This window comes from Hoplias malabaricus, chromosome X2 (genome assembly GCF_029633855.1).
Source record: "Hoplias malabaricus isolate fHopMal1 chromosome X2, fHopMal1.hap1, whole genome shotgun sequence".
NCBI classification, from domain to species: domain Eukaryota; kingdom Metazoa; phylum Chordata; class Actinopteri; order Characiformes; family Erythrinidae; genus Hoplias; species Hoplias malabaricus.
Window position 1 is genome coordinate 47,007,674 of NC_089819.1, and position 23,304 is coordinate 47,030,977.

The window sequence follows — 23,304 nt, forward strand, 5'->3', positions numbered from 1 at the left end:
TGGTTAAAGGGGGTGTGTGGAGAGATAGAAGCTGCTACCTTCTCGGCTTTGTTTTCAGGGAAAAAGATCAGGCTCAGCTGGTGCCACTCCTCTCTGTGGCTGACCCGGAGTTGGTTCTCCTTCAGCTGTTTCTCGATGCTCAGCTGCTCCTGCCGCACCAGCTGCCGTGTCTCAAACAGACAGCGAAGAGATTCTGACATCCTACACACACACGTTTAAAAAGAAATATACACCCTCACGTTATTATAAAAGGTGTGCAGGAAGTGCCAGCACAGTGGTGCAGAAGGTAGTGTCACAGTCACACAGCTCCAGGGACCTGAAGGTTCGAGTCCCACTCTGGGTAACTGTCTATGGGTTTTGTGTGTTTTCTCTGTGTCAGCGTGGGTTTCCTCCAGATGCTCTGGTTTCCTCCCATGGTCCAAAAACTCAAAAGTGTCTGTTGGTGTGAGTGTGTGTGCACGTGTCGCCCCGTGAAGGACTGGCGCCCCCTCCAGGGTGTGTTCTTGCCTTGTGCCCAGTGATTCAGGGTAGGCTCTGGACCCACCTTAAAAGTTTCGAATGAGATGCAATTGATTTCTTGTAGTTAGAAAAAAAGACTTAATTTCTGATACCAATAATCCTTACATTCTGCCCTTATTTACACAGACATTCATGTGTTGGCGCATGAACACAACATGAACTGTAGGAATTCCATAATTAAGTACCTCACACAGATTAGAAACAGGGCTGTTAACTTCCACTGGTTGAATCAGGAGAGATCATGCCTTATGGGTATTTGATTTGGTACGTAATGGTACATGCTCAAATGAAAGCAGCATATTTCAGATATGAAAACAAAAGACTGTTGGGACAGAGTTCTCACATAGGAGGTGAAAATGCAGTTGAAATAGCTTTCGGAAAAAGTCACCAGGCTAAGCTAAATGAACTCAGATGTTAATGTTCACATTAACTTGCAATTCCGTTCCCAGTTGCTAAATAAATTTATAGCTTAATGGCAAAATTATGGACATTTTTTTTTTCATGGGTACCCGGCACAGTCCTGATTACATGACTAGAGTAAAGTATTTCAGTCAAGATTTGTTACAGGACTGGGGGGTAATTATTTGTTTATCCCCCTGACGTCACAGGCGATGCACCAGATAACCTCAGTAAGTCAGTGCCCTGCAAAAGGTCAAGTATGAAAAATATAGACTATGTTGCTAAAGCTTAATTATGCTAAAACAATATAAGAATATATTTTTCATAATGAATCATTACTGAATATGCAGCCATAATATTACAGAGTTAACATTATCCACAAGTTTAAATTTATTTTCTAGCTTTCTGTGACACTACTTTCTAATTTATCAAATTAAATTATAGATGGGTGTAGAAAACATAAATAAATGAACGTATTCATGAATGAATACAAAACAGATAAAGCCAAAACAAGAGAGTGAGCCAGAAAGAGAAAGACATTGGCCATCAGTATTGTGACGTGGCTGCAGCGGCGCCGCTGCCAACCTCCTGCATTTGGAACATTTTTCATGCGGCCAGGAGCGTGCCGCCATTCCTCTCTGCTCAACCCCTCCCTTCCCTCCCTCCTCCCAGTTGTGAATTCTGATGCCGGTGAATGAAAATGCGTAGGAGTAAGACTCATTCATTCCTCCCTCGCCTCCTACTTGCTCTCCCTCCCTCGCCTGCTTGCTTGTCCCCTCCTCTTTTTCTATTTCTCTCTCAGTGATGCTGCTGCAGAGCTTGCTGATGAGCGCTGGCACATGACGAAGCTGGATAGGGAGACAAACAAGCTATAGTCCTGTATTATGGTACAAAGCAAGTTAAGGCAGAGAGGGAGGACGATGCATTTAATAATAATAATAAAAAAAGAACAGGAAAATAATTAAAGAAACATAGAGGAAAAGATAGAGTGCCATCCTGCAGTCTCAGCGTGTCTAATGAAAAATGCAAAGGAATGGAGACCTCCACCTGCAGTGGGTCGTGGGCATTGTTCTGTGTACTCTTACTTATCAATTTTTAATGGGTATTAAAAGTTTTAAAAGGCAGAGTTAAAGAGCTACACATTTACACACGGCATAAAATAAACAACAACAAACAAAAACACTGGTCTTGAGCCACACGCTACTGCTTTCAAATAGGGTTTGCTTTTTTGTGCGTGACTGCACAGCTGTACATCTTCCTTCAAATAGCAAGTGTGCAGACAGACAGACAGACAGACAGACACACACACGCAGCTTACTTCTCAAATTCAGCTCTCCGTTGGCTGGAGATTGGATTAAGGGCAAGTGGCTCCACCTTCCGCTCCTCTAGCTCTTTCAGTTTCTGTTTCAGCATGATAATCTGCAAATGCGTACACACACACACACAAACTCTTAGCCTGGTCTCAGCTAACACGCACCTGCCTCATTCTAATTAGACCCATCTCACCTGTCAAGGGAAACAGACCAGATTTACACAGATACACAGCATAGGTAATGAGAGCCACCATGAGACTGTGTTGGTGTTTAAGACTGATGTCTCAGTACATGTTATAATGGGAACTCTTACCTCAGCTTTCTGCTTTTCACATATGACTGCATACTGACCAACATGGCTGTCCAGACTAACAATGTTACTCTTCAGCTGGGTGAAAGATGAAAAAGAGATTAGTCTTCACTGAAAAATGATAAAATCCAGCAGGGGTTAATATTATTTCAGCTTCATGTGCTTGAAACTACATATCAGTTTCGTAGTAGTTACTTATCATTTCAAAGTAATGGAGGTCAAGCCTTACAAATAATAACACTAAGCCTGTGCTATGGGTGTTTATACATACATATTTAATATTAATTAGGGTAGCAGTTTGTGCTAGAAAGGCCTTACTGTTGACTTGATCTCCTTGGCTCGATTGGCATACTTCAGTGTGTTGTGTGTGTCCTCATAAGAAAGTGAGGATGGGCTAACGTTAGCGATCATCACCGTCCTGCAGTTCCCACCCAGAGAATCTTTCAGTAACCGTGTCAGCTTGCTGTCTCTGTAAGGGATGTGCGTCTTCTTACTCTAAACCAAAAAAAAACAAAAAACAAAAAAAAACAAATTGACTTTAAAGAACAATGCTTTAAAAATGTTCAAAAGACTCAAAACAGAAACATTGTACAAGATAAACCAGTTAGACTTTAAATATTCAGTGCTGAAAATAAATAAAATGGGTGTTAGAACTCAGTATTATTGTGACAAACAATATTAAGAGCAAGTGATTTAGTCAGCTATAAAAGTACACAAATGAAGTGCTCTGAAACCATTATATACTTATCTAGAGTTCTCCATCATGTCTCAGTGCTGTGAGGGAAACATTAATAGTTACTGTCACAACAAACATGCATCACCATAATGAGCCTGTTAAGACTTTAAAGACGCAGTTATTAATTTTCAAAGCCTACATCGAAACTGATACTTGGAAAAAGCTTTTCTAATAAAAATCCCAAAATATCTTGTAAGTCATAATGGCACTGTATTTCTAGAAACAAGTCTGTATTTTTTTTTTTTTTTTACTTTTAATTTACACTTTGCACAACAGTGATATTCGTGATTTTATGTATATTTATTTATTTGTATTTATTACAGGCCAAGTTACAAACTGGGGGTAACTGTCACCATGGTGATACCCTTATAATATATGTATTTTTATGTCGTTTTATATTTTAAAACAGAACTGTACCATATTCTATTTCAAAAGCAGATTTCTTGAATCAATAATTAAAAAAAGTATTTGTAATTTTTCTTCTACAAAATACACTGTATCGTGAATGGACACCTTTAACAAAAATGTACAGACCCCCCTTCTCCTTTTTTTTTTTTTTTTTTTTTTAAATGTAGTTAGATTTTACTACAGTAAATGAGTTTAAACAATCAGAGACTTTACTTTATCACTTCTTGTTTTGTCATTGTATTTTGTAAAAAAAAAAATGCTTTGATGAAGTCACTGGAACACGATTTTAATCAGATATTATAAATGAGTAAAACAATAACACAACATTTCACTGAATCAACAGATGACCCCTGGCAACCTCAGCATATAAAGGCAGCAAGTGAAATTCCACCGCTTGGCTGAAAACTCAACAAGCGTGAAGTTTGATGACCAAATTATTGCTCAGCTGGGTGTGTTAACTGGGCTGTAGAGCCAACACACATATGGTAGCGGCCCCAGGTGGAAGAACAAGGCAGGTCTAGTTCACAGTGCTGTGATTTTGTGGTGGTGTTCTGTTTTAGTACTAAACACACATCTGGAGTGTGTGCTTGATGTTTGGGGGCGAGAAAGAGTGTGGGATAAAGAAAAAACGAGTGTGTGTGGCCTGAGGTGGGGTTCTGGGAGGTAAATGAGGAGGTGAGGGAGAGGGGAAAGGCAGAGAGATGTATGTGAGAGAATGTTTTCATTACAGTTGCAAAGCCAGTGATGGCCCATAGGGAGCTTCCACTTTACAAAGTGGTGCAACACAGACCTTGTCCCACTTTACAGTCCATTTCTTTTTCATTGGTGGAAATTACTGCAGTGATGAAAACAAAAGAGAAGTAAACACAGGAAGATTAACATTAACACAGACTCTCTTTAAAACTCTAAAGCAGGCAATTTAAATTCAGGCATGCCGGAAACCTCACTTGTGCAAACTAATGTAACACGGTCTGCATCAGTGCATTAATGAGATTCTCACTCAGTAATTAAATTTTTTCTTAGTACAGCAATATAAACTTATGAATGAATATGCAGTTTCATTTCTGTGAAATATTTAAATTAAATAGAGCAAATGTTCAGGAGGAGGAACGTTCTTCTTTGTGGTTCGTGGGTAAGGCGAGACGTCTGTGTGAACGGTTAATGTATGCAGATGGCATGAAAACAATACCCACACACTCGCGCTGCAGTGAGGCCCACAGACAGGGATAAACCTGCTCACCTTACGCACTCTTCCTCCCAAAAAAAAACTCCACACACACACACACACACACACAGTTTTAGTCACCAAAATCTATGGATGTTGCCTGGTGTGGAAGCCAAGGACTACAGCCATAATTCTGTATACCAATTCCTACTTCATTCACTTGTTTTAAAATGGCCCTGGAGAATAATCACTGCAAAACTATTCTTTTAATTCAGTGGATAGTTCTGGTCCTAAAACCTGAGCCGTGTCCAAACATGCTGTAAAATAAACAACTTGTATACATTTATTTAGTGAATTTTTAGGAGTTAAAATATTGATTTAAAACTTTCCAATAATCAAAGTGGGCAAGAAAAACTGATACATGTCATCAATGATCAAATCTATTTCAACCTTTTGTCAAATAAAATTTTAAAAATGCATTTATATATGCACACAATGACTGCTGCATTTTAATGCTGTGGAATCCAAAAGAAGCCCATGAATATCTGTTTATTTACTTGTGCATGCTACTACTGTAATATATATAGTTTGTGTTAATGGACAGAGCACTGGTTGTGAGTTATTATCTACTGCTTGCAATGCTGTAAAACTGAGAGATGGCCTATATTTTCACCCAGACTGAGACACAAGACTTTTCTTGAGTTAAATTTTAAGTTAATATTTCACTTGGAATTCGACTGAGACTAACATCTCCACTTCTAGCATTAACAAGCTTAGGAAAAAGCATTCTGATAAACCAAACAACGGTACTGGACAAACACAAACCTACTGGATGCAGACAACACAGCAGCTAAGAATATAAAGCACTCTTAAAGGCTCTATTGGCTGTTCAAATGAATAAACAAACAAGAGAAATTACTTGGATGTCTGCTAGAGAAAGAAAATTCTTTAGACTTTCAAAAGTATTTCAATCTAGTCCTCAAGTATATTTAGTGCAAGAAAAAAAAAATAGCTTCCCTTAGTCTGTGTCACTGATGAGTTTAGCCGCTGTTAAAACAGCTACTCCACCCAATCTAAAGTCGCACCTCAACTACTTAACGGTATAAATTAGGGCTGTCAGAGGCTTAGGCTAAAGTTTGGTTTTAATTACGAGTCCATAATGACCAGCATCACTTGTCCCACACGCCCACTGCCCTCAACACACGCAGTCTACTTCAGTTAAAAGGAAAATGGAGGGAGCAATATGAGGTGAAATAAATAAATAAGCTGTTTAATTAGCATGTGCAAACATGGCTTAAAGTCAAAAGGACAAAGGTTGTAATATCAAGGGATGTATCACAAGATCCAAGCAATGCCTACTGCAAATACACAGACGTGTTTCTGCTTTACATCTTTCCACGGTTCAGAAAGCTTTCTCCCAAACAAGAAGAGTAAGAGAACTTCAAAAGACAGCAGTGTGTGCACTATTATCCTTGCACAAGAAATCACCATAAAGCAAGTAAATATGCAGTTCATCATTTTAAGAGAATGAGAGTTGTAGGCACACTATTATCATCATTGATGCAGATATTTCACTTGTTTAAAGATATTTGTTTGTTCCAAGCATTATTAGTATTATAGTTTTTATCATGCTATGGTTTTAAAAATAAATGACCTGTCAACAAATAAGAAAATTTCTCCAGACAAAATTTCTTAAAACTTAAAAATTTCAAGGTTTAAATTGAAAAAGAAAATAGACATACAACAATCTCATAAGAAATAACGCACATATGGCCTAGGCAGCAAGATGATGGTTTTTCAGGGTAAACATGCATGCAGAAATAGCCAGTGAAATGGGCATCAGTTGAATGATAATTAACATTCAGACCTGTTATTAAAATAAGGTTTGTATCCAGCTCATATCAGGATATGCACTGACCGGATTCTGTTCACCTTAAAGCCAATGCAGAACAAATTTTGTCAAATAAAAGAATAGATAATATCCCCCAAGAATTTGTTAAACACCCCAAGCTCAACTGATCAGATTGTTTGCTCCATAAAGAGTGAAAACAAAGAGAAAATGTAATATGTGACTTGTGCTTGTAGTTTCTCACATGCTAAAAGAAATCAAGTGAAATAACATGATTACTGGAGCTTGCATACGGTCTAGTTTTTAAGAAACATTTACTGTTAAAACTGTTGCCGTAAAGCTGTTAAATTTTACGTTGATAATGTTTAATTAAACATTTACAATTTTATTAATATACGGGGTGTATTTCCTTATTATTTGCTAACTCGCCAGTCTGCTTGAAACCACATAATATTGACATATACTTGTAGTTTCAGATTCCTTAAGGTTGAAATAGCTCCAAATTCAGATATGGCTAACGGTGCAAAAGTATACAGACCAAAACACTACAAAAATAAGTAACTCGGGTTACAAATTTGTTTCAGTGGTAGCCCAAACAGTGAGTAAAACCTACAGTCAAGTTAAACTTCAACCAAATACAAACAGTCATTTTTTTACATCAAACATACTGTTCCACCTTAAAAAGGTACAGCGCTTCTGAATGTAAACAAACCAGAGAGAACTGCAGTTCCCCAAAATCAAAGATGTTTTCTTTAAATCCAGCAGTGGCACAACATCAGCCATTTACACAGGATGGTATTTTATTAATTTATATTGAAATAATCACCATTAAAGTAAGTGACTGACCGCACATGTAACAAAATTTAGCAAAGAATTGCCCTTTGGCTACTAAATTGCTCTGAATATTATATAGAAAACTTTTTTTGAAACTTATAATTACTTGTAATGAAAGTTCAGACACGTTAAGTGATTTCAGTGTCTTTCGGATATTAAGCACACCTTGTGTTTCCAGGTTTAAATTTTGTTCGTACCCAGGAACATTTTAAAACTATAAAAAAAAATTATGAAACCAAATATTTATGAAAATAGTGTTTGACAGACAAATTACACGCAAATTCATTCCGCTTCTGTCTCATGAATGAGGCACATTCTGTTTACATTTGTGCCAAATGTGGACGAGATCCATGTCTGACCACCTCTAAACATGGTGTGAGGTTTGATTGTAATCCATTCATAATGCCTCTTGGGGGTGTTTGCATGCAGACAAATGCAATCCGAATTTGATCTGTTCACCAAAAATGCATAATACTAGGTGTAAACAGGACTGTAACAACTATAAATATATTTATCTTATTTCCTTTGTTGGGAACGTAAAGCCACTAGACGAGAGTAATCTGCATTTGTGGTAGAAATAATGAAGACTTGGAATAAGTAATTTAGTCTGTTATGCCATTTTGCTGCATCCCTACTCTGAACACACACAGCAAACTAAGTGTCATGGAACATAAATGAAACATTTTCCCATATAATGCTGTTTACAAAGGGACAAAGGAAAATAATCTGTGCAATGTAGCTGAGACATGATGCTCAAAATCCTCCAAAACAAATATAAAGCAGTTTATTACAGTTCATGGCACGAAACAAACACTCAGAGGCAAATTTGACAGCATTTTGTGAGACTACAATCTATAGCAGTCACGCGCTAATGGGATTGGGTATAAATTATTCTCCATCCCTCTTGGAGCTGGGTGTGGGGGGGTGGAAATCTGGATACAATTTCGCACTGAGTCTGCGGTGGCAGCGTGCCTGAGTCGAATGCAGTGCACAAGCAGGGATCCCACACACAGACACAGACACAAACAGAGGCCCCTGAGGACAGGGATTAGTGTACACAATAGAGCCCGGGCTAAGAGAGGTGTATCTATCCTAGCACAAGATAGCATCAAGCCCTCAGTTATGGAGCCAGAAGAGACTGTGCCCAAAAGAAAGTGGAGGGGGGCTGATACCCTGGGAGAGGCTGCCAGGGAGAGTGTGCGCCACAATGGGATATAAACCCAGCTGATCATGCCTAACTGTGTGCCAGAGGACATCAGTGACAAACAGAACTAAAATAGGAAAACAGGTTTAATTCACAGAGAGCTTAAATATATATTTAAGTCATTTGAAAAGCAGCGGAAAAGTTTTGGTAGTATAATTGTTATAAATATTTTTATTATTGTTGATTTCTTCTTAAGAAAATGCTGTGCATATAACTTAAACATGAAATAAATTATAAAATAGTACAGCAGCTCGTTAAAAAAAATAAAAACAACCTGACGTGCACTATGACACCCCTATATTTGTTTTTATTACTATATTGCTATCATTATATAAAGCCATTTAGATGCATTGCAGTTTAGATCAGTTATGTTGTATTATGAGGAGGGGGGAAAAAAGGCAAAGACTGCCACACAAATGATGCTGTAATTGTGTAGGAGTGTGCATTCATTTGTTTTTGTGTGTGTGTATGTGAGAATCTGCATCAATCTTACTTAAGTAACAGCCCTAAATGGCAATTTCCTAGATTCAAACTCTCTCCATAATCAGAGGCAATTAGTTTTAATGAGGGAAAAAATGTCTAAATTACAGTTCTACATATTGCAGGATATTAAAAACACAAGGCAAATTCTTGACATGGTTACAAGATTGTCCTGCAATACTTTAGCCAAACATAATTTATATTGACTGCCTTTAATACAAGGAATGCCCACAGAACCATTCATCTGGAGCACATGTGATGGGTCTGCATGCTCACAGCACACAGAGGAGAAGGGAAAAGGGGGAAAAAGTAATGTGTTAAGTATTCCACCATCTGCAATATCGACACTACAAAATAAATTAATAAATTATATACTGAACAGCTGTGCACAAATAGGTTAAAAGCAGCAAACACTGTAGTTTTGTGTACTCATGCTTGTATGAGGGAGTGTGTGTGTGTCAGCCACAGATCTACCTTTGGATCAGCAAGTGTGTTAATGACGTTTCCCAGGGCGAGAAGAGAGCGGTTGATGTTGGCCCCCTCTCTGAGACGGGCCCCCTTAGCATTGGTGGCACTGGCCCTCTCTGACCCAGCCAGGTCAATCAGACTCATTTTAGCCACCCTCACATTAGGGTTGAGACTCGCCGTCTTATCCTGCTGCCGTAGATAGATCTACACAGGATGAGAATGAAATGAAAATGTTTTGCCAATTAATAGGATTATATGTGTACAATAAAAATCGATTTGGGTGACAACTTCATGTCTTTTTATTCGGTAACACAATAAGTACAGGTTAACAAAAACCCACAGTGTAAACAAGCTTAAAATTTGACTTCACACAATAAAAAAAACAAAAAGTTTTATATTTAAACATAAACCTCAGGTGTTTTTTAAACACTTCTTTTAAATTTGTGAAAACGTCTACAACTAGAATGGTTACCAAGCTAAAACAATGAACAGTCCTATTAAGTGTTGCAGCATGGTAACCTTTTAACTTTAAAACTGCATCAGTACAATTATGAGAAAGTGTATTTAGAGTGTGTTTTGAAGAAGCAGAGTTGCTTTGTCTGGTGCTCTGGCCAGACGGACGTTTACCTGGAATACAGCATGGGAGCGGGAGGACGAGGCGTTCACGTCAGTGGGGTGCTGTGTTCTATTTCTGTTACCATAATCCAGAGCTTCAAGGATGTGCTCAGCGGATCTGGGCTACAAAGCACAGAGACCAGCCACACACACACACACACACACACACACACACACCTCATCAATGGCAGCCCTTAGTGGTCTGCGGTTAAGTCAATCAGAGAGTGAGACTGAGAACACTAGAGAATCCAAACATTTCAGCAATGTACAGGAAGAGAAAATGCAAACCCACAAACATAAATCCATCTATAAGCTTATAAACAGGCAGCTACCATATGTTCCAGTGTACATTTGCAGTGAAAACAACCACGTAGTCCATATTTTTGATTTATTTTGTTTTTACTCCTACGATATATTCACACATTCAGACTTAGGCTACTATGTTAAATTCTGATCCACCAAATTCAGAGAGACACCGGTAGCGTGAGTGCAGGAGTAAAACCTAAAGTTTAGCAATGTACTTGCACTCCCACGTTTCAACTGTGAGCTTTAAAACGTATTGTGCATGTAAAGACATGACATAAATCCATTCTGGTAATAACCAATACAAAAATTTGACACATCAGTTACAATATAATGACTCATAACTTATGTGGAACATTAGCATTTCCTTTTAAACTTTTCAAGTCTCAAGGACGATAGAGCGGCACTTCAAGTCTCTGCTGCCACATCTAAGTGACGCTGATTTGCAAAGACGAGACGCCCTTTGTTTATTAAATTATTCCAATTTTCTGACCCAAGAATTTTAAATAGTTTGTGTGAAGTACTATAAAGTAGTGGGTAAGTTATTTGGCATTCTCAGACCTGGTGAAGGGTAAGGCCTTGGATCACCACTCCTTTTGCACTGTCTTCACGCACAGCCAGCGGACCAGAGTTTGCCAGAAGGTCACGAATCTGCTCATTATAAACCTGTTCAGTAAAAACAGACAGAGGCAATGTTTCAGAGAACATGAGATACTCCCTTAAGGACGTGTCTACAGAAAACTGGAATGAAGAAAACAGGCGCAAGGCTTATTGCTTTAGGCTGCTCTTATTGTTACATTATTTACACCTAATTATATTAAAACAAGGATTACAACAAAATTAGGTAATCATCTTCACATAAATAAAATAAAATAAATAAATAACAGACCCCCTCCAAGTAGTTAAACAAACCACTGTATCTTACTTGAAAACTGCTAATTCAATTATGTCAACTATCAGCCAGCCAGATGGCTGATATTTAAGGTAGTCCTTTTAAATTTAAGGTAACGGAGTTAGTAATAACCATAAAACACTGAGCAACTTTGCCCTGTTTTGCTAGGCTCCGGACCCACTGTGACCCTGAACTGAATGAGTGTTTACAGACAATGAATAAATGACTGGGCTACTTTATAAACCTGCTACTTACCTCTAGATAAGAGAAAGCCATGTCAAAGACTTTCTCCTCCTTAATCAGGTCCATACGGCTGAAGAGCTCTTTCATTGTGAGATACATAACACCTGGGCTTTCACTGCTGCCCAACATGGTATGGGTCTTCCCTGCGCCAGTAGCTCCATAAGCAAACACTGCCCAAACACATACAAAGACAGTTTTAACACATGGATTACCAAGTCACCATCATCACAACAGTCTCCAAGGAGTGGATTTCTGGACATTAATGACATTATAGCTACAATATGCATTGTCATCTATTCAGAGTGACTTAAAATTTAATCATGTTACACTTTAATCATGTTTCAATTACGTTGTCCTTGCCTGGACAGGTAAATAAACCACATCTGCTGTGAGGAATCCACACTGGCTAATCTGAATACCAGTCATTGCTATCAAAATCTCAACTCCCACTGCCCAAGGTATCAAATAGTGTAGTGGAATTCAAAACGAATACATCAAACCATGCCCATCCACATTTTGAAGATGGGTTTAAAACCTTTCATTGGTTTTGCTGTAAAATTGAACAAAAACTATTTCAAGCACTAGACTGCACTCAAAACTTCGACCCAAACCCACACTCTCCCACACAGTGCTCCGGCAGCGCTGCATTTTCAAAACCCACAACAAATTAGGAGGTTCCAAACCATTTTAGCCTATAACCACACTCTGTGGTTGGACAAATCCCACGGTCCTCCATAACACACACAGGCTATATAATGGCTGAATAATACATATATTACACTCTGAGCTCACACAAGTGAGTGAATTTATAACCAGAAAAGATAAAACTAGCATAAAACTGCAACTGAGTCATTTATATGATTGTTCATAACTAATTAAAGTCATAAAAATATATTTGGCAAAGCAGAGAAAGAAAGAATATCTAGTTCATTAATAAAATTAAAATCACCTGGCTCAAACTGAGCAAGAACATGCAGGAGTACAGTGTTGATCTTAGTCTGTTAGGTTTAATGCTTGCTGTTAATGTGCACATGAAAGCAGTTTAGCTTTCAGTTTATACAATTTAGCATTCTAGTATAAATACAGAGGCATTTAGAATGGGAAAAAAGAAGGTTTGGGCAATTCCTGGAACTGCAATCCCATCAGTATCTCATTGAAATGAAAGAAGCCATTTGAATTTGTCAAAGCAGGCTATAACCATTTCCCAAAAAAAAAAAATCTCACAAATCTGCTAGAAATAAAGAAATAAACAAAGGTCTCTGATGTCCGTAAGTAATTTCTCCAGTAGGGATGTCATAATACCAAAAACGTATAAGACGGTACCAATACCACTAAACTTCCACGATTCTCAATACCAATTTCGATACCACAACAAAAAATAAACCAGTCAAACGAATGCATGTCAACATAAATGCTTATATTTAAAGTCTTTTTCTAGTTTGTTTCATTTACTGTTGTTTCTAACCAAGTACTCTACCACTTTAATTGCCAGATGTGTTGGAAGTCGGGAGCTTCACCCTGATTGGCTGTACAGCGAGATAAACTCTCTCAGACCCCTCCTGTATTTAAATTGTCTCATTGGGAGAAAGGCCCCTAGTGAAAGAAATCTAAGCTTTAAAAACCTATTCATTGTCTTGATTATTGTTTTTTTTTTATTTTGTAAACTTATGGTAGTGTTGCAGTCACAGAGCTCCAGGGACCTGGAGGTTGTGGGTCCGAGTAATGCTTTGGGTGACTGTCTGTGAGGAGTTGGTGTGTTCTCCCAGTGTCTGCGTGGGTTTCCTCCCACATTCCAAAAACACACGTTGATAGGTGGATTGGTGACTCAAAAGTGCCCATAGATGTGAGTGTGTGAAAGAATGTGAGTGTGTGTGTGTTGCCCTGTGAAGGACTGGCGCCCCCTCCAGGGTGTATTCCCGCCTTGCGCCCAATGATTCCAGGTAGGCTCTGGACCCACCGCGACCCTGAACTGGATATGGGTTACAGATAATGAATGAATGAAAGAATGAATGAATGTAAACCTTAGCCAGTACTTCTTACACAAACATGAGGATTACTAATGAACAGTTTGCATCTCTAACACCAGAAATCTTGATTAGCATTTGCATTCTGAAGTCTCTTTCTGAATGTTTCTCCAGAATTTTCCAGACTTTACACAATGGAGCCGTATGTGTGAATGCAAACACTTGTAGGGGACATTGACTATACTGATTAGCATCGTAGTACAAAGTCTGGGTACTGTCCAATTGAGCTCATGTGTGAATAGGGCAAGTAATGTTCCAGAGAATCAGACTGAATTCATGCCATGCCTCCTGCATGTGTGACATGAGAGGAAAATCTCTGGCTATACGTGTATGAAAGGCCAACTCTGGAAATATTCTGCACATTTTCCCAGAGTTCATATGTGAAAACGACTTGAGAATCTTTATGAATATGGGCCAAGGCAGGTATTAGACACATGGAGACTTATTGCACCACACAGGATTTCTCACTTAGCCAGATAACTTTAGCATGAAGTTAAGCCTAGGCCAGGACTATCAATCAATATCAATATATATATTAATTCATTCATTCTCTGTAACCGCTTATCCAATTCAGGGTCGTGGTGGGTCAAGAGCCTAAACTGAATATTGACAAAGCCAATAGGTATATGTCACCCCATATGAGGGTGATATCATGTTTTGTGTATTTTTCCTTGGCAGTTTTCCTGTGGCTTTTGTATTTTTCATATTGATACCGAAATTATATTGTATCGACAGGAATTAAGAAACATATTGTGATATAAATTTAGTCAAGCCTAACATATATATATATATATTATAACACACACTATATAGTGGTGGAGCATTAATTTTTATCGAGAACCAAATTTATCCAAAAAACTGAATATCCGAATCTCAAAATTAGAAACCGAATACATACTCAACGAAGAAATATCTGAATACCCAAATACTTGGGGCCAGCCCTGTTGTTCAGACAATCATTGCCAACTTTAAAATTAAGGCTGCACTGCGGCTCCCAGTACAGCTCCGCTCGCTGAGTCGTTCACCTACTCATGCATACGCATAGCCATTAAAGGCACGGAGTGTACGCGAATAAACCAGAGCTTCATGGAGGTGTTCTAATTTGAAGTGTAAAGTTGACAAAATGAACTGCAGCTTTGCCATGCTTCGTTGTAAGCAGGTTACTATAGCGTGTTAGGTTGTGTCAGGCTTCGTTCAAGACTTTTATGTTGACAAGGCTGAATAAATAGGGAGTGGAGGGTTGCCTTTATCACATTCATCCAAAAACGAATATCCGAATCTCAAAATTATAAACTGAATTCCTACCCAACGAACGAATATCCAAATATTCTGGGCCAGCCCTAAACATTTAATGGACTTACTATTTTGTAAGGACCCACTTTCTCCTCAGAAAAAAAGAGGGTCATATCGTAAATATAAAATTAATAAAAAAGACCCCTTTTGAAACGTAGAGAACTGTGTGGTCAGTGTGGTGGTGCATTGTGATTGGAAGGGGACCTCGGCTGATCTGTGCAGGGTGAGAATTTTGTCACTTTTCCTCTCACATTCTCACACCATCGGTCACTATTGATCCAGACAAAGACAATGTGTCCTCACCTGTGCAGTTGTAGCCATTTAGGACTCCATCAACAACTCCTTTTGTTGTGTTTTCAAACACCTCCGCTTGAGAAGAATCCTCCCCAAACACACGGTCAAAGACAAATTTGAGGTCCTTATTAGCTCTTTTCCTCACGTCCCTGTTGCCAACTTTCTGACCTCTGAAAAACGTCACTTCCTCCTCTTTAGGGTCAAAGATGATCATGTGGCTATCAACAACATGGACCACTTTCTTGTAGTTTCCATCTATTTCCTTGTGATTTAAAGGACGGACACGGACCACCACTTTCACGTGGCTGCAAACCTCTTCTGACATACTTGCTCTAAAGTCGCCTCGGCACGTTTACGTCACTTTCTTTAGATTAACCTGTAGAACATAAAAGAGAGCACGGTCAGAATGCACAGTTGAAGCTGCAGATTTCAGTATTGTTCACTGACAGTATTATGCTCTGCAATGTCACTGTCAGGTTTAAATACTTCTTATTTTAATGTAATTAATGAACTTTAACATATTTACACTCTGATTTAAGGGTTGGCAATGTGAAGAACACATGAAATAAATTCAATATTTGTGTAACAAAATATTCACATTTAAATATTCACATAACATATAGATACAGATCTAAATCCTTTAGATGAAAATAACTGTTCTTTGCAATAAAAAAGAAGCTAAAAAACAGTGTTTGTTTCTTCAGACAAATGTCCTTAAGTTCACTTTGTAGATCTGTTGCTCTGCATATTTTTAGCCCCCATTCACACTGTTTTTCAATAATCAGGACCCCAACCGAGATGCTATTATTTGGACAGTGGATCATTCTGTGCACAGCAGCTGGAGTTTTTAAATACCTGAGTCATCACTGGACTGAGAATATCCCACCAACTTAAAATATCCAGTCGAACAAGAGGATGACCAGCACAATCTTTGCAGCAACAGGTAACCTAATGTCCCTGACCTTGTAGATTGCAAGATGAACCAACAAGGTGGGTGTAAACAGCATGTGAGTAGTGTTTAAAATCTCCAGCAGCACTGCTGTGTCTGATCCACGCCCACCAACACAATCACAACCATGTTAGTGTCACTGCAGCACTGAGAATGACTCACAAACTAAAACCTGCCATGTTGTGGTCCTAACATTAAAGAAAAATTTAAAGTTTACTAAAGAGAAAATAGCCTCTGAATCTAGTTGTAAAACTAGTAGTACATGGCCAGAGTAGCTGAATATTTGCAGAAACAATGAGGAGGTGGCTAATCATTGTTTGTCTGCATCTAAGGAAATCAATCCATATACAGCTATATATGGGGGAAATATTATATATTTTATATCTTCATATTTTCAGTGAAATTCATTCAATACTGAGAACGTGTTTATATTTATAGTTAAAGACATAACTAAACACAATCTCAATATTGGAGAAACCCCACTGGAAATATAAAGACCCAAGCTTAGCTTCTGACATTTATTGTATAAAAGAGTGTTTAAATTCGGAAGAAAGTGCATTTACTTAGAATCCTACAGCTTACTGCCCAGCTGATAAACATTATCAGGCAACATTAGCCAACACAGGGGGAAATGAGCTGCAGCGTTTGTACACAGTATGCACTCTTTTGGAGGCTGGCTAATAACAATAAGTCTCTCCGACCTTGTAAATAAACAAACAAGCTGTAAATGTAGTTAAAGCATAGGTCGTTATTATAAACACAGAGTGTGGGGAATATAACTGCTCGACGTCCTCAGCTAATCTTAGCAGGCCAACGCTAACTGTCTGATGTTACGTTCAGCTCTTCGCTGTAAAAATGCTCTCGCTAAATGCTCACCCACTGCACACTTCCATCATTTCTACAAACACTCACTTGGTTCCTTTACCTTTCTGAACACTATATCCACACTTTATGGTACTGAAAACTATCTTATCCCGGACATATCCGTCTCCGCAGCAGCGCTTCTTCAAGATTTCAAACATAAAAAGCTCCGCCTTCTCGGCCGCTGATTGGTCGAACCTGCGCCACACGTCACATCACGTCACAGCGCAGGTCACAACGCAGTACATCGCAGCTGTGTAAATAAATAAATAAATAAATAAATAGAACTGAAATTAACTGAAAAATGCAGTTATAATTAAATAAACCAATTTAAGATTTAAGTCTAGGTTAGGAGAGTCCAGGTATTCCTAAACGTTTTGGAAAAATTGCTTTAAGCTAAAAAAAAAGCTTCATTATTATTCAAACCATCCGTCCATCCATTATCTGTAACCGCTTATCCAATTCAGGGTCACGGTGGGTCCAGAGCCTACCTGGAATCATTGGGCGCAAGGCAGGAATACACCCTGGAGGGGGCGCTATTCCTTCACAGGGCAACAAACACATACTCACACATTAGGTCACTTTTGAGTCGCCAATCCACCTACCAATGTGTGTTTTTGGACTGTGGAAACTGGAGCACCCGGAGGAAACCCACGCAGACACAGGGAGAACACACCAACTCCTCACAGACAGTCACCCGATGTGGGAATCGAACCCACAACACCTCCAGGTCCCCGGAGCTGTGTGACTGAGACACTACCTGCTGCGCCACCGTGCCGCCCCCAATGTCCATCCATACATCCATTGTCAAACCTATGCAGACATGGGAAGAACACACCAAATTCCTCAGAAGACAACCAAGGTAGGGCTCAAATCCACAACTACAGGACTCTGCAGTTGTGTGACAGCGACACTATTTTTCATTCATTCATTCATTATTTCTTCATTATCTGCAACACTTTTCCAGTTCAGGGTTGCGGCTGGAATCATTGGGCGCAAGGCAGAAATGCACCCTGGAGGGGACGCCAGTCCTTCACAGGGCAACACACACACACACACACACACACATTCACTCACACACTCACACCTATGGACACTTTTGAGTCGCCAATCCACCTACTAACATGCGTTATTGGACCATGGGAGGAAACCTGTGGACACTGAGAGAACACACCAAACTCCTCACAAACCCAGAGTGGGACTTGAACCCACAACCTCCAGTTCCCTGGAGTTGTGTGACTGCTACACTATGTGCCACTGTGCCGCCCCACATTATTATTATTATTATTATTATTATTATTATTATATAGCAGTAATATAATGGGAGTTTTTAATTTTATTTTAATTTCTAACTTAGGATGTATTTGTTATATGGTATGTTACTAATACAAAATAAAGCAAACAAACAAAAAAAAACAGAACAACCTGTCAAACAATAAATTAAATGCTGACAAAGTAATTTAGAGTAGTTTTATGCACAATGGTGAAAAAATATATATTAATATACTAAATATATACTTAAGATTACTATTGTGGTTCCTATCCCTTTTAAATAGAAGCAAGTAAACCAGATATCACAATGTTCATTTTACAAACATTTCTGTTTCTTATTCATTATCTGTAACCCTTATCCAGTTCAGGGTCACGGTGGGTCCGGAGCTTACCCAGAATCACTGGCCACAAGGCAGGAACACAACCTGGAGTGGGCGCCAGTCCTTCACAGGGCAACACACACTCACACCTATGGATACTTTTGAGTCGCCAATACACCTACCAACATGTGTTTTTGGACCGTGGGAGGAAACTGGAGCACCCTGAGAAAACCCACGAGGACAAGGAGAAAGCACGCCCAACTCCTCACAGTCACCAGGAGCAGGACTTGAACCCACAACCTCTAGGTCCCTGGAGCTGTGTAACTGCCACACACATTTTGATGAACAGAAATTAATTTATAATTAATAAGGTGGTAACTGAAGACTGGAGAGGATGCTATTAATAAATAGAGAGTGACATAAATTAATAGTTGTAATTAATAGGTTGCTATTTAAAATTAATTAGGGAAATATTTTTACTGGGATGTATTAAACTGTAGCATATAATCAAATTTCACTAGTAAATTTCCAAACATAGTATATTTCTAATTAAGCTCCAATCCGATTTTCTGTAAAATACAGATATTTTCTTATATGGAACATAAAAACTAATTCCCTTTTAATTAAGAGCTCTGTGAAAAGGAACTCTGTTGAGTTTTTAAAGTCGTTGAGGCAGAGGCGGAACGAATATTCGTTGCAATTTTCTTTCCCGGAACAATTCAGAGACGCGCCACTCGAGCTTTCCCGCCGAAGTTAGTGGTACGTTCCCTTTGAGACGAGATTAGAGCCTCTGTTTATTTCTATTTTCATTATTGCACGGTTATTACACGTATTAAACTGTGCTATACGCAAGACTTGTCGAATAAGAGCCAGCACAGTTAGAACAAAGCCGTATTTACTGGGTATAGGGACGTAAAATTGGCAGCGCATCGAGTGGCAATAAGCATCTCTCTCTCTCTCTCTCTCTCTCTCTCTCTCAGTTTGTATCTTTTCTATTCCCCTTTTTCTCTGTCTCCGCCTCTCTCTCTCTCTCTCTCTCTCTCTCTCTCTCTCTCTCTCAGTTTGTATCTTTTCTATTCCCCCTTTCCTCTGTCTCCGCCTCTCTCTCTCTCTCTCTCTCAGTGGTGGAAACCATTAATTTCGGGCATGGTTATAAACATCAGTGATATTTCGGTTATTTTTTTAAGCACGAGGAATCCTTTTTACATCGGTTGAAAAACTGTTGAACTGTTTTAGCACACATCTTAGAGAGACTGCTGGGTTTTCTTGAAGATGGGAAGAGCTTTTGCTCTACTATAAGAATTTTGAAGGTTGTTGGATAATGTAGAAAAACCCTGATAGCCAAAGTTACTGCTAGGAAAATGAAAATCATACTTTTGTAGTTGTATTCGAATCTGTGGTTATTCCTGCAGTCAGGGTCTCTAGGTTACTGTATAGGGATTCTTTATGACATATCTACAGACGTTTTGTATTGAGAGAAAATAAATCAGTGCAAAATATAAGCTCATAACAACCCAAATACACAGTCTGTGAAAGCATTGTGAATATGATTAATGAATTAGAATATAATGTAAACTTTGACTTGTCTGACTCAGGCTTTAGCAATTGGACCTAAAGGGTACTAGACATGTATTTATGGGATTAAATAATTAAGCTGTTTTAGTAGTGGAAATAATTCATATACAGACATTATATTCATTATAAGATAACACAGAATTTCTCTTCTGTTCATTTTTCATCTCCCCTGAAATTAGTTTAGCTGCTGAATTAAAGAATGTGTGGAAAGGGCTGTGAAAAACTCCTCACAGATTTCCACCATTTATGCTATTGCTTGCTAACCTTTGTAGCCTTGCTTGCTAATAATTCATTCATGGTACCAGTAGTTTTAATTTTCCTGCATAAGGACAAAAGCTGCAAATTGGTTAAAGAATCAGCAGCTACATAATGCCCCACAGTCTTAAAAATAAAAGTGCAACAAAAGGTTCTTTGAGCAATGCCATAAAATAACAACTTTGGTTCCATAAAGAACCATTTTGCTTATATATTTAAATGGGTAAATAACCTTAAGATTGCATGATGTATTTTTAAACCTTTAAAAGGTTCTTCACATTCACACATCTCAGACAAACATGATTCTTTATACGACCAGAAGTGGCTCTTTTATGGCGTTGCTCAAGGAGCGCTCTGTAGCACCTTTATTTTTTAACACTGTCTAAGAATGTAATGTTTCTTAGTTATAACCACATTGTTCAGTAATGTTGAGGTCTGGGATCTGGGGTGGCCAGTCCATTGTTCTGAGATAAGGCTGGGCAATAATTCAATATCTATATATTGCACTTGAAATGTTTCTGAAGCAAAAATGGAATTAGATTTCTCCTGTCTGTCAGTGATGAAAGCTTTACTTCTTGTTTATCTGACGATAAATAAATATATAGTGATATCCAATTAAAAACATGTTCAAACACAGCAGCTGTCCTTGACACTGAAAATCCAAAAGAAAGGCTTCAGAATTTGGAAAAAAGTCTTTTAACATTGACTTCTATATAAAGCTAAGAAAACGTTTTCCGTCTCTTGTAAAGTTACTATTTTGGGAGATGCATGTTATTAATTAGCCACCGATATACAAACATATGAGGGGTGTTCAATAAGTTGTCAGTATCGATATACTCTACTAAACATGCAGGCAATTTCATAGTTTTATTTTTCATAGTTGTGGTTAGGGAACTGGGCTTGTAATTGTAACGTTGACGGTCCCATTCCCAGAGCGGGCAGGTCATGACTGAAGTGTCCTTGAGCAAGACACCTAAGCCCTGACTGCTCCCCAGCACAGTGGCATGACCGTGGATTCCAAGATATATGTTCTCCACAATCAGGAAAATAAGGAAATGTATTGTTTCAGCGAATTGGAATGCTAATTTCTGATTCTAAAAAACATAGAATTTAAGTCTGCTTACATGGAGAAAAAAATATATAACACATTTCATATGTGTTTTACTCCATACCCGTATCGAGAACATATTCAATGCTCCTCATACATGCTTTAGGCGCAGTCATAAATTCTAAACACACATCTGATCTCTGTCTCTTTATTCCCAGCTCTAAAATGGCTCTTTCTAGTCGTGGCTTGTTGGTGCCCCTTTGCCAGGCTTGTCGACATATGTGGAGGAAGGTTCCCAATAAATACACACCCAGCTGCTGCTGGAGGAAACTACAGCAACCTCAGCGTTTCTGTTCCAGTTCTGCTTCTTCCAGATTGGGCTGCCACAGCGGAGACACAGAACACTACTCCACACAAATCAAGCGAGAGCCACACACACCAGTTCTTCTGAAAGAGGTCCTGCAGTACTTGGACATCCAACCAGGCCAGGTCAGGAAGTCCTTGTTTTATTGTTTATTTATGACACACAGTGAAGAGAAACAATAGTTTTATATTATTATGTATCTGTTTCATTTGCTTTAGTCTGCCTGTGGCATGGAATGTTCGGTCGTGAAGGAGAGCCGTAGAGATTATTCTGTGGTTCAGTTAAGAATATTAGACATTTTTTTAGAAATATATTAGAATATTAGAAAGTTAAATTTTCCATAAGCTCATTCGCTTTGATTCGAGGATTGAAACTCAAGTTGTAAATGACTGAATGTCACAATGATTGTAATGAAATGTATAGTACGTCCTCACACAAATTACAGACCCCTTAATACATGTATCGCCTCACTTTAAATCAAGGGAAATAAACTTCATTTTGTATCATTGAACTTTTTCTTTGAACTTAAAATGTCCAACACTGGGTGAGCCCAAAAAGAAGGTTTTCATATTAAAAGACATCTGTAATCTTGACTAGATTGAACTATACTTAGTAGCCCTGCTCCTGCTATCACTTTTATATATAACCAAGAATTATTTTGCTGCAAACCTTTGTAAAACCTAACCACTGCTTTAAGAAACTACTCTTCGAAGGAATGTGGTGATAATATGGCTTTTGTCTGATGTTGTGAGTTTTGAAGAGCTTCTTGCCTAATACCAAATATTCTAAGTCAATGCATATTGCCGTCCTCTCTTTAGACTAAGTAACATCTGATTTTGATACAAGGACGAGGAACCTTGAATCTCCCCTTTGAATTGTCAGACAAAGATAATGTTAATGAAGCATTTCCTGATTTTTAGCTGCTTTGTATAGAGAAATACAGCAAACGTTCCCTGATAATACTGATAAGAAAAATTATTATTTTAGTGAATTCTCTGAGTTCAGCGTGTCATTTTGGGAGACACCTGATAAAAGCAAGACCTTAAACAAGGGAGTATATGAAGCATATGCACACGTATGCCTACGTCATGCATACCATCTGTTGTAATCAGTATAGTGTTAGTACCTTGTAGATGTCATACACAGGGTGTGAGTTTGAACTTCTGTGTTTGTGTATTTGCGTTCGCCATGTGGGAGATGCCGGAGGCGGCTTGTTGACTTGTTATCTCCTGGAGTAACCACGTGAGATCTTGCAGCAGAAGTTGCTCGGCATTGAAACTTTTCTGACTCGAATTTGCTGCTCATCTCTGC

The 23,304-nt window shown here is 38.5% G+C and overlaps 2 protein-coding genes across 5 annotated transcripts in view; one reads left to right on the forward strand and one right to left on the reverse strand.

The window, feature by feature from the left end:
• The window catches only part of LOC136676877 (kinesin-like protein KIF18A), a 31,455-nt gene extending 14,112 nt beyond the window's left edge, over positions 1 to 17,343 (reverse strand). Inside the window, exons 1-10 of one of the 3 annotated variants that reach the window (XM_066654148.1) lie at positions 17,211 to 17,343; positions 15,359 to 15,725; positions 11,751 to 11,908; positions 11,165 to 11,269; positions 10,313 to 10,423; positions 9,692 to 9,889; positions 2,860 to 3,036; positions 2,545 to 2,619; positions 2,237 to 2,337; positions 39 to 201 (exon numbers count right to left, since the gene is read on the reverse strand). In XM_066654148.1, coding sequence (XP_066510245.1) covers positions 39 to 201; positions 2,237 to 2,337; positions 2,545 to 2,619; positions 2,860 to 3,036; positions 9,692 to 9,889; positions 10,313 to 10,423; positions 11,165 to 11,269; positions 11,751 to 11,908; positions 15,359 to 15,674 — 1,404 coding nt within the window. In that variant the 5' untranslated portion in view covers positions 15,675 to 15,725; positions 17,211 to 17,343. Of the gene's footprint in view, positions 1 to 38; positions 202 to 2,236; positions 2,338 to 2,544; positions 2,620 to 2,859; positions 3,037 to 9,691; positions 9,890 to 10,312; positions 10,424 to 11,164; positions 11,270 to 11,750; positions 11,909 to 15,358; positions 15,726 to 17,174 lie in introns of all 3 variants that reach the window. The other 2 variants (XM_066654147.1, XM_066654149.1) reach the window with 2 other exon arrangements.
• A 2,047-nt stretch (positions 17,344 to 19,390) lies between these two features.
• The window catches only part of LOC136677143 (12S rRNA N4-methylcytidine methyltransferase-like), an 89,322-nt gene continuing 85,408 nt past the window's right edge, over positions 19,391 to 23,304 (forward strand). The window contains exons 1-2 of one of the 2 annotated variants that reach the window (XM_066654571.1): positions 19,391 to 19,510; positions 21,848 to 22,118. In XM_066654571.1, the coding sequence (XP_066510668.1) occupies positions 21,855 to 22,118 (264 nt within the window). In that variant the 5' untranslated portion in view covers positions 19,391 to 19,510; positions 21,848 to 21,854. Of the gene's footprint in view, positions 19,511 to 19,940; positions 20,062 to 21,847; positions 22,119 to 23,304 lie in introns of those variants that run through there. The other variant, XM_066654572.1, reaches the window with a different exon arrangement.